General features: G+C 43.7%; 2 protein-coding genes across 2 annotated transcripts in view; one reads left to right on the forward strand and one right to left on the reverse strand.

The window, feature by feature from the left end:
- EIF2S1 (eukaryotic translation initiation factor 2 subunit alpha) overlaps window positions 1-2,484 on the reverse strand; it is a 51,923-nt gene extending 49,439 nt beyond the window's left edge. The window contains exon 1 of the mRNA XM_073609354.1: window positions 2,349-2,484. The gene's annotated coding sequence lies outside the window, so the exon portion shown is untranslated. The remainder of the gene's footprint in view (window positions 1-2,348) is intronic.
- Window positions 2,485-2,806: 322 nt separating this feature from the next.
- ATP6V1D (ATPase H+ transporting V1 subunit D) overlaps window positions 2,807-12,294 on the forward strand; it is a 56,080-nt gene continuing 46,592 nt past the window's right edge. The window contains exon 1 of the mRNA XM_073609355.1: window positions 2,807-2,973. Within this exon, the coding sequence (XP_073465456.1) occupies window positions 2,933-2,973 (41 nt within the window). The 5' untranslated portion in view covers window positions 2,807-2,932. The remainder of the gene's footprint in view (window positions 2,974-12,294) is intronic.

Consider the following 12,294-nt stretch of genomic DNA (forward strand, 5'->3'; position numbering starts at 1 on the left):
CTTGCGCAACATTAGAGGCATTTTTTAATCTAATTTTTGGCAGAAAAAAAATCCAGTATATTTGAAGCATACCTTCCCATACCCATGAAAAATGCGTGGAAAGAAGTTCCTGACCCTTAATTTTAAAATTGTGCCACATGGAACGACATGGTGACATGGCATCTTGTGGCTTAGTATGTACATAAATATGGGCCTTTTGCTGATGTGTAGGGGTGTCATCTTGGCAGCGTGTTTCTCTCACATTCCTGCATTGCAATAATCTGAATCCAGCCTTAGTCTAGGTCCACATTACTGCAGGTCTGGATCACACGTGATTTTTCAGCTGAATGCGCTATTCTTTAGTAGATGTGTGGGGAGGTGCTATAAATTCATAATGGCATTCCCACACATCGGCAAACGGGGGGCATTTTTGCATGCGCCAAACCACGTGACGCTGCCTAACAATGCGGTTCAATGTGGCACGATTTAAAGTTGATCTCCAACACTAGTTTGAGTGCAAACGATTTCCCTTACTAACAGCTGCTGGATGTGCTGTAAAAACTAAATGTAGCAGAGGCTTCATACAGTATATAGCACCGCGTTTCGGGTGTGAGAGGAGACCTTCCTGTCTCATACCCAGAACACAATAGGGTAGGTCTGAGTGGTGCTCAGCCATTTACAGAAAGCTTTGTATTTTATCAATGAATAAAAGCTTCCTCTTATTGGCCGAGTAGGAATGTTGGGCGGAGGATATAACAATCTCTGACTCAGCCTGCACGGCATGAACAATCTAAAGCTGGAGATCAGAGAGAGATAGAGAGAGAGAGATATCTCTCTCTCTCTCATCAATCTCTTTCTGTGCATTTCTTATTGGTAAGGCAGGCCATTGAAATGAATGGGCTCTTCTAACTGCAATGTGCACACGCACAGATGCGAACCAGGCCTTAGGCCTCATGCACACAGGCATATTAGAATACTGCTATGTACATTGGATCTTTCTGCCAGGGGCTCGCACAAAAATCCAGCTGAGAAAATACTTGTGTTGACATGTAATTATGTGCGTTTATGGATGTTTGCAGGCGAGTGGCATTTAGACGTGCATACATGTAAACCTTTGCTGTTGGCTGAAATATTCATTGTATGAACTTCTCATTTTCTATGCCCCTGTTTGCAGCACACAAATACACATATAAATGCCTAGGCACATAAGCTAATATGCAGCTGTGTTTAGCCAGAATCTGGAACAGCTGTGCATGACAACCGATCAGCTTCTAGCCTTTTTTTTTTTTAAAGCTTAAAAGGAGAAGTTCAGCTTGAGCTCATTTGGCTGGGCTTCTCCTACGGGTCACAGGAGTGCAATTTGTTTTGCACTCCTGTGACCCGTTTTCAGCAGAGAGTGGGCTGAAGCCCACTCTCTGCTGATGTCACAGGACAGGAATCAGTCCAGGCACCGCGTCATCACGAAAATAAAGTCTGGATCCGCCGGGTGCCTGGACTGTGACCTGAGACGGCCCATCCACAGCTCAATGCTCCAGTGAGTGCGGGGGGAGCAGAGAGGAGAACTACTGATAGGCAGCAGCTCTCTGCTCGGGGAGCTGTGAGAACCGAGCCATCGGCAATGTTTGATCGCTCGGTTCTCAGTGCAGAGGCACCGGGGGACAGATGTAGCATCGGACCTAGGCAAGTATAAATGTGGGAAAAAAAACAACACAACACACTTCTCTTTTAAATGACCAGAATTATTTTAACCAATGAAATTAGTTAATGCCCAGGCGCTTGACACACCTAAACACATTACACGTGTTTACAAGCATCAATTGTTTTTTTTTTTCTGCCAAAACACCGGTGCCAGGAGGAAAGATGGCTAGGAGAGATTGTGCATGGGGCCTAGAATTAATGGCACCCCCCATGCATCTGCTGAAGTGCAGTGCGTTTCCCTGCGGGTGGGAAGATGTGCACTCTTGCACACTTTCCCCAGCCACACAGATGAAATCTAGCCTAAAAAGGATGTGCACCTACAAAATAGGATGTGCAGGAACAGACACCATTTAGCTGGAGTTCCTGCATCGCACAAGTGTGAATAGAGTCACTTATACAGATCCATGTGAACCTGGCCTACAATGTGCAAACATGCCCAGTCCTCTCAGATTGTTGATATCCAGAGAACATGGGATGTGCAGTCCTCACATTCCCCAGTGTGATCACTGAATGGAACATCACATCCAGCATAAGGCAATGTAGGAGGTCCCACCACAGGCCGAATGCACACCTCTCCTAGGGTGGCTGAGCTCACACACGAGCCTATAGACTGAGGAAACAAACAAGACAAGGACCAGTCCGCTTGCCCTCATAAGAAAACCCATACTCACTTGTTTCCGCTCCCGTGGCTGCTAGGATAAAGTAACCGGGCCGCACGACACTTCCTTCGGCACACGCCGCACTATTTCATCAGCATGCGTTCCGGCAGGAAATCACCGCGCATGCGTCTTCACAAAGCGGAACCATAGAGAATACAGAGAGATAGCGCGCCCACCTCCCATACGACCTAGTTGGCCATCTTTGTCTCTGGCATATAGATTGCCCAATCAAGGTTAGCGGGTGGGGCCATTCAAATAACTGTAGCTAGAAACCGCAGGTGTATAGTACAGGCAAAGCCCCAATTATCCAGAGTAATGTATTCCTCTAGTCAGAAATGTAGTGAAAAAACCAAAGTGAGGAACTCGTCGAAATCTCCAATTACAACCAGTAACCGGAAGTGACGTGTTGGAGATCTCGACGAATTGGCTGGAAAAGAGTTCTCACGAATCGCTGCTTGCGAGGGATTGGGCGACATCATGTGACTGGTCACGAAGCCCCGCCCTTGCCGCTAATGTCACATGACCGCAGTGCTTCTTTCTCCCTGATCGCAGAAATTGGTGACAGTGGAAAGGAAGAACGGAGACTGTGAGGAAAGATGTCGGGCAAGGACAGGATCGAGGTGTTCCCTTCTCGGATGTATGTATGATCTTATCGGGGGGGGGGGGGAGAGAGGACGTGTGTGTTATGTGTATACAGGACCATCTGGTTTATCTTAGTGCAGCCTTCAGGAGCCAAGGCTCCTCACAAATTACTAGAGGCGGCCCCTCTCCTACTGACCTCCATTATAGGGGAGCATTTCACTGACCACTGTGTGCAATCTTAATGCATTTGGCTTTTTGTTATTGTTATTGAAGATCATTATTGTATAATACACAAATCATTGCACATGTCTTATTCTTTTATTTATTCTCTATTTCAACAGATTTGTACAATTATTATTACCTTATTTACATTGTAATGATATTATATATATATATATATACACACACACACACACACACACTTTGGGGAAAAAACAAACATTCACAGCGATGGCTGCAGCTGTTCTCCACCACTCGTGTTCTATCGAGAAATGCCTCCGATGATTCTGCGCATGCGCAGTAACGAACGTCACTCCAGCCAATATGGTGATCAGCTGGGGTGACATCAATACAGCGCATGTGCACATCGTCGGAGGCAGGGCTGGTGCAAGGATTTTTGACACCCTAGGCGAAACTTCATTTTGCCACACCCCCTTGACTCCACCCCCTTTGTCCTGCCCATGCATACCTCACATTTTTAATGAAGCGCCCATCAAATGCAGCCTCACCATCGCCCATCAATATAGCCCACTAGTGCCCATCAATAAATGTTTGCTTGCTTCCATTCATTCGGTAATCGGGACACAGACCCAGTCTCCAGCTGCCACTGCACCTCTGACACTATGTGCGAACCGAGCGGTGGCTGATGCTGAGACTTAGTTGATTGTTGAAGAGAGTAGGAACACCAGTGGCCAGGCGCCCCTAGGCAGCTTCCTAGTGGTAGCACCGGCCCTGATCGGAGGTGTTGTCTGACACTATGCAAACAGCGGAGGGAGAACGTACTTAAGCCTCGCTGGGGCTGGCAGGTTTTGGCTGTATTGAACGGCATGTTTTCTATCTGTTGTACATTCGGGTTTAACGTGATAAACGGCATGTTTTGGCTGTGTCTGAGGGTGGGTTAAAACACGCACACAAAACCCACCCTTCAAGATGCAAACATCCCGTCCCACAATAGCGAGGCAGAATATGACAATTACATTCTCCCTCAGCCTTTAGATCATGGTATACTGTCTCCGATGATCTGCGCATTCGTTATGTTGACGTCACTCCAGCTGATCAACATATCAGCTGGAGTGACCTTGGTTACCACACATGCGCATACCCATTGGAGGCATTTCTCGATAGAATACTGGGCTGTGGAGGAGGGGGAGGGAACGGCTGTCTCAGGCTCTTAGCTAAGCCAGTGGCTGGTCAGGAATCTGGGTTCACAGACACACAAATGCCAGGATTGGACACACAGACTAATGAACTGTGTGCATGAGGTTGATTACACTTACCAGGTAACTTTTATGTTTAATGAAAATGGCCTGTGTGCATGAGACCTCCATCAAACAAACTTGTGGTTATATAGGCTCCTGCAAAGGGGCACCATAAATATCATATTTTTTAGACATTCAGGCATTTAATTATTTATTTTTAAAGATCCGAATGCAGCCCATTGCATTTAATGGGCCTGTATACCCAAACACGCATCGGATTTTGATCAGTAAAAACATGGTAATACAAACACAAATCACATGTCCCCCTATATTATTTAGCATTGTTGGATTTAGAAGCATTTTTACCTGCATAAGCGTGCACACTATGCAGATCATACTCCTCATTTTTTGGCAAACAACCTACTGCCAAGAAGTTCTGACATTCATACATCAGTATCACGTGAATGACATACTCAGCCTCCACCTCGCCCCCTCTTTTTTTTTTTTTTTTTCTCCACAATCTGTTTAATGTATACAGAACATCGTTTATAGTGACAACACGCAGACTGCCAAAGTACAGTTCACTAACTGCTCCGCATTTTGTACCGTTCACATCGCTTTGTCCTGCAAACAACTAAAGAGAGGGGGCTTCTGTTTTTTTTACGTTCCCTTAGAATTCAAAGAGTGGAAATTAACTGGTATTAATGGCATGTTCAAAAAAAAAAAAAAAAAAGTCTGGGCATTGCACTTCAACTTCCTGGAATAGTTTAATGTTTCTTCCCTTTTTTTTGTGACAAAAGGCTGTGCAAATTGTCAGCTGCGGAAGATTCAGATGGTATTAGAAATACTAATGTTAAAAAAAAAAAAAAAAAATTGAACTCCTGTAATTCTTACAAAAGATGAACGTAAGCAATGTTTATTGGCTTTTGTAATCTTATTGAAATAACAATAAGTCTGTATTTCATATTTGAATTAATTATATTTCAATAGCCAGTGAAGCCAACCTATCACTTTTGAGTGGATTTGGCCATTTGAATTGCTCACAGGTTTGTTGTAGCTCCCATACGCTCTGATGGTGGGCTCTCCATACCAAAAATGTGTTTTGAATCCCTAATTATTAATATTTTTTTTTTACAAGATTTATATAGCGCCAACAGTTTGCACAGCACTTTACAACATGGGGGCAAACAGAACAGTTACAATACAGGAGGGATCAGAGGGCCTTGCTCGTTAGAGCTTACAATCTAGAAGGACTTAATGAAGATTAATCCCATCACTTCAAGTTCCTGTGACACTTAACAGGACAGCAAGTTAGGGGAAATCTCCCCAGGTTTTGAGTGGAAGCTGTACTTTCAGTTCTGTCATTCTTTAAAATATCAGATAGTGCAGCGCTAAAATCCAAATAAAACATTAAAAAAATCAGTCCATAGAAGAGATCAATACAACATCTTCAAGTGCGAGCGGACACCCGTAAGCAGAGAAGTGATTCAGGCAGCCCTCCACCAAAGGATAAGATGGCCTCTCACCTGAGGGAATGGACCCTTTAATTACAGAGGGTCAAATATCGCCTTTTAAAAGTGATCACGCAAGGTGCAGCATCTATAGGCATCCGTCAGGGTACAAGTTTCAACACTCCAATGGGACCATAAGGCTCCGGAAACAAACACTTAAGTGCAGCCATGAGAAGTCAAGAGGAAAAGAAGAGATGCAGCTTTCAGACAAACATTGGAAGGTGGAACGACCAGTAAGTTTACCTCCTGACCAGTCGGGCTACATTTTTTATTTTTTTTTTTTATTATTTTTTTTTTTTTTTTACCAAAAATATGTAGAAGAATATATATCGGCCTAAACTGAGGAAAAAATTAGTTTTTTTATATAAATCAATATAAAATAGGTTGGTGCGCTTATCAAACTATCCCCATCTGTTTGGGGTTGATCCTTGAGAAAGTCACGTGATGTGATGATACGCGTGGGGAGAAGGAGTCAGTGACGTCTTCGCATAGTGTTCGTTCGGCAAACACAGCGATAGCTGTATGAGCGGTGAAGCTGTCTGACCATTAGACACTATTTATTGCTTTTTTTTTTTTCCATCTACGTATATCTAGGGATGTGTGTTCCCTTATATGTTTTTTGATGCATTTATTCACTTTATTGATTGATTATTTATTTGCACTTATTCACTTTACTAATTATGATAATAGGGTATTTTTATGGTTTAGGATTTTATATATAAGCACCACTCCAACACATGGGGATAGTTTGACAAGCGCACCAACATATTTTATATTGATTTATAGCAACAGGTGTCACAGCACCTGTTATTTTATAGAGAATCCACATCAGTATTTTAGCTTTCTTTTTTCATAGTTTTTTTTTTTTTTATATATTTTTGGGGGATATTTATTATAGCAAAAAGTTAAAAATGTTGCTTTTTTTTTCAAAATTGTCGCTCTTTTTTTGTTTATAGCGCAAAAAATAAAAACTGCAGAGTGCAGAGGTGATTAAATACCACCAAAAGAAAGCGCTATTTGTGGGAAAAAAAAGAACATCAATTTTGTTTGGGTACAACGTTGCACAACTGCTCAATTGTCAGTTAAAGCGACGCAGTGCCGAATCACAAAAAAATGGCCCAGTCATTCAGCAGCCAAATCTTCTGGGGCTGAAGTGGTTAACCACTTGACGACCGCCTCACGCCGATTTACGTCGGCAAGGTGGCACGGACAGGCAAAATCACGTACATATACGTGATTTGCCTTCCGCAGGTGGGGGGTCCGATCGGAACCCCCCCCCCCCCCCGGTGCCCGAGGCGGTCGTCTTTTGTCCCCCGGCGATCGGAGGTGAGGGGGAGGCCATCCGTTCGTGGCCCCCCCCTCGCGATCGCCGCCGGCCAATGAGAACATTCCTTTGCTGCTGTATGCTAAACAGCAGCAAAGGAAATGATGTCATCTCTCCTCGGCTCGGTAATTTCCGTTCCGGCCCGAGGAGAGAAGACAGGTATGTGAGTGCACCAACACTACACAACACAGTAGAACATGCCAGGCACACTAAACACCCCGATCCCCCCCCCGTCACAAACTGACACCAGCAGTTTTTTTTTTTTTTTTTTTCTGATTACTGCATTGGTGTCAGTTTGTGACAGTTACAGTGTTGGGACAGTTAGTATTACCCCCCTGTAGGTCTAGGATACCCCCCTAACCCCCCCTAATAAAGTTTTAACCCCTTGATCACCCCCCGTCACCAGTGTCGCTAAGCGATCATTTTTCTGATCGCTGTATTAGTGTCGCTGGTGACGCTAGTTAGTGAGGTAAATATTTAGGTTCGCCGTCAGCGTTTTATAGCGTCAGGGACCCCCATATACTATCTAATAAATGTTTTAACCCCTTGATTGCCCCCTAGTTAACCCTTTCACCACTGATCACCGTAACTGTTACGGGTGACGCTGGTTAGTTTTTTTATTTTTTATAGTGTCAGGGCACCCGCCGTTTATTACCGAATAAAGGTTTAGCCCCCTGATCGCCCGGCGATGATATGCGTCGCCCCAGGCAGCGTCAGATTAGCGCCAGTACCGCTAACACCCACGCACGCAGCATACGCCTCCCTTAGTGGTATAGTATCTGATCGGATCAATATCTGATCCGATCAGATCTATACTAGCGTCCCCAGCAGTTTAGAGTTCCCAAAAACACAGTGTTAGCGGGATCAGCCCAGATACCTGCTAGCACCTGCGTTTTGCCCCTCCGCCCGGCCCAGCCCAAGTGCAGTATCAATCGATCGCTGTCACTTACAAAACACTAAACGCATAACTGCAGCTTTCGCAGAGTCAGGCCTGATCCCTGCGATCGCTAACAGTTTTTTTGGTAGCATTTTGGTGAACTGGCAAGCACCAGCCCCAGGCAGCGTCAGGTTAGTGCCAGTACCGCTAACACCCACGCACGCACCGTACACCTCCCTTAGTGGTATAGTATCTGAACGGATCAATATCTGATCCGATCAGATCTATACTGGCGTCCCCAGCAGTTTAGGGTTCCCAAAAACGCAGTGTTAGCGGGATCAGCCCAGATACCTGCTAGCACCTGCATTTTGCCCCTCCGCCCGGCCCAGCCCACCCAAGTGCAGTATCGATCGATCACTGTCACTTACAAAACACTTAACGCATAACTGCAGCGTTCGCAGAGTCAGGCCTGATCCCTGCGATCGCTAACAGTTTTTTTGGTAGCTTTTTATTGAACTGTCAAGCACCAGCAGCCTAGTACACCCCGGTCGTAGTCAAACCAGCACTGCAGTAACACTTGGTGACGTGGCGAGTCCCATAAGTGCAGTTCAAGCTGGCGAGGTGGCAAGCACAAGTAGTGTCCCGCTGCCACCAAGAAGACAAACACAGGCCCGTCGTGCCCATAGTGCCCTTCCTGCTGCATTCGCCAATCCTAATTGGGAACCCACCACTTCTGCAGCGCCCGTACTTCCCCCATTCACATCCCCAACCAAATGCAGTCGGCTGCATGAGAGGCATTTTCTTTATGTCCTCCCGAGTACCCCTACCCAACGAACCCCCAAAAAAGATGTCGTGTCTGCAGCAAGCGCGAATATAGGCGTGACACCCGCTATTATTGTCCCTCCTGTCCTGACAATCCTGGTCTTTGCATTGGTGAATGTTTTGAACGCTACCATTCATTAGTTGAGTATTAGCGTAGGGTACAGCATTGCACAGACTAGGCACACTTTCACAGGGTCTCCCAAGATGCCATCGCATTTTGAGAGACCCAAACCTGGAACCGGTTACCGTTATAAAAGTTAGTTACAAAAAAAGTGTAAAAAAAAAAATATATATATATAAAATAAAAAAAAATAGTTGTCGTTTTATTGTTCTCTCTCTCTCTCTATTCTCTCTCTCTTGTTCTGCTCTTTTTTACTGTATTCTATTCTGCAATGTTTTATTGTTATTATGTTTTATCATGTTTGCTTTTCAGGTATGCAATTTTTTATACTTTACCGTTTACTGTGCTTTATTGTTAACCATTTTTTTGTCTTCAGGTATGCCATTCACGACTTTGAATGGTTATACCAGAATGATGCCTGCAGGTTTAGGTATCATCTTGGTATCATTCTTTTCAGCCAGCGGTCGGCTTTCATGTAAAAGCAATCCTAGTGGCTAATTAGCCTCTAGACTGCTTTTACAAGCCGTGGGAGGGAATGCCCCCCCCCCCCCACCGTCTTCCGTGTTTTTCTCTGGCTCTCCTGTCTCAACAGGGAACCTGAGAATGCAGCCGGTGATTCAGCCAGCTGACCATAGAGCTGATCAGAGACCAGAGTGGCTCCAAACATCTCTATGGCCTAAGAAACCGGAAGCTACGAGCATTTTATGACTTAGATTTCGCCGGATGGAAATAGCGCCATTGGGAAATTGGGGAAGCATTTTATCACACCGATCTTGGTGTCATCAGATGCTTTGAGGGCAGAGGAGAGATCTAGGGTCTAATAGACCCCAATTTTTTCAAAAAAGAGTACCTGTCACTACCTATTGCTATCATAGGGGATATTTACATTCCCCGAGATAACAATAAAAATGATTAAAAAAAAAAAAAAAAATGAAAGGAACAGTTTAAAAATAAGATAAAAAAGCAAAAAAATAATAAAGAAAAAAAAAAATAAAAAAAAAAAGCACCCCTGTCGCCCCCTGCTCTCGCGCTAAGGCGAACGCAAACGGCGGTCTGTCGTCAAACGTAAACAGCAATTGCACCATGCATGTGAGGTATCACCGCGAAGGTCAGATCGAGGGCAGTAATTTTTTGCAGTAGACCTCTGTAAATCTAAAGTGGTAACCTGTAAAGGCTTTTAAAAATGCATTTATTTTGTTGCCACTGCACGTTTGTGCACAATTTTAAAGCATGTCATGTTTGGTATCCATGTACTCGACCTAAGATCATCTTTTTTATTTCATCAAACATTTGGGCAATATAGTGTGTTTTAGTGCATTAAAATTTAAAAAAGTGTGTTTTTTCCCCAAAAAATGCGTTTGAAAAATCGCTGCGCAAATACTGTGTGAAAAAAAAAAAAATGAAACACCCACCATTTTAATCTGTAGGGCATTTGCTTTAAAAAAATATATAATGTTTGGGGGTTCAAAGTCATTTTTTTGCAAAAAAAAAAAATAACTTTTTCATGTAAACAATGAGTGTCAGAAAGGGCTTTGTCTTCAAGTGGTTAGAAGAGTTGGTGATGTGTGACATAAGCTTCTAAATGTTGTGCATAAAATGCCAGGACAGTTCAAAACCCCCCCAAATGACCCCATTTTGGAAAGTAGACACCCCAAGCTATTTGCTGAGAGGCATGTCGAGTCCATGGAATATTTTATATTGTGACACAAGTTGCGGGAAAGAGACAAATTTTTTTTTTTTTTTTTTTTTGCACAAAGTTGTCACTAAATGATATATTGCTCAAACATGCCATGGGAATATGTGAAATTACACCCCAAAATACATTCTGCTGCTTCTCCTGAGTACGGAGATACCACATGTGTGAGACTTTTTGGGAGCCTAGCCGCGTACGGGACCCCGAAAACCAAGCACCGCCTTCAGGCATTCTAAGGGCGTGAATTTTTGATTTCACTCTTCACTGCCTATCACAGTTTCGGAGGCCATGGAAAGCCCAGGTGGCACAAAACCCCCCCAAATGACCCCATTTTGGAAAGTAGACACCCAAAGCTATTTGCTGAGAGGTATAGTGAGTATTTTGCAGACCTCACTTTTTGTCGCAAAGTTTTGAAAATTGAAAAAAGAAAAAAAAAAAAGTTTTTTCTTGTCTTTCTTCATTTTCAAAAACAAATGAGAGCGCAAACCAATAAATATATGCTTATTGACATTTTTTTTACCAAAGACATGTGGCCGAATACATTTTGGCCTAAATGTATGACTAAAATTTAGTTTATTGGATTTGTTTTTATAACAAAAAGTAGAAAATATCATTTTTTTTCAAAATTTTCGGTCTTTTTCCGTTTATAGCGCAAAAAATAAAAACTGCAGAGGTGATCAAATACCATCAAAAGAAAGCTCTATTTGTGGGAAGAAAAGGACGCAAATTTCGTTTGGGTACAGCATTGCATGACCGCGCAATTAGCAGTTAAAGCGACGCAGTGCCAAATTGGAAAAAGACCTCTGGTCCTTAGGCAGCATAATGGTCCGGGGCTCAAGTGGTTAAAGGAAGCTGAAATACAATAGACATACTGGCAGGACCACTAGGTAATAAAACTATGTTACGGGGCACTCAGAAAATCAAAAAATGCTGTGTTAATGCTACTCAGACTGTATCTTATGTAATTATTGCTTTTGGCCATAGTTGCACTTTAGGCATTTGTTATGCTGTTGGACAATTAGGTTTCCGTTCTCATCTCTGGCAAGAACATCTTGCCATTGGGAGTATCCTATTGATATAACAAACCAGTGAGTGATTCTGCACATCTGCATCTACTCAGAATTGAAATATCAGTTGACTTGACTGAATTCCAGGAAGAAAATGCACACAACGTAACCACTTGTGACCGCCCTATAGCAGTTGTACTGCTACAGGGTGGTGGCTGTGCGCAGGATCAGGTATATATATATATGTAATCTGGCACTTACAGGTAGCGGGTGCGAATGCCTGCCACCGGTGGCTTGCCCCTGCTGTGATTATGCACAGCAGCAGCCAATGTCCGCCGGAATCCGCTGATCGTTTGTTACACAGGCAGAACGGCAGCCTGCCTATGTAAATAAGGCAGATTGTCGTTCTGTCAATACAAAAGGCATGGATCCTGTGTTCCTGCAAAGTAGGAACATGGATCCATGCCTTCCCTTAGTAAAAGCACCTCCCACACAGTACACAAACACTGGCTAAGCACACAGTCAACCCTTTGATCGCCCCTGATGTTAACCCCTTCCCAGCTAGTGTCAGTACAGTGGCAGTGCATATTTTTAGCACTGGTT

The sequence above is a fragment of the Aquarana catesbeiana genome, linkage group LG13 (genome assembly GCF_042186555.1).
Source record: "Aquarana catesbeiana isolate 2022-GZ linkage group LG13, ASM4218655v1, whole genome shotgun sequence".
Classification (NCBI taxonomy): Eukaryota; Metazoa; Chordata; class Amphibia; order Anura; family Ranidae; genus Aquarana; species Aquarana catesbeiana.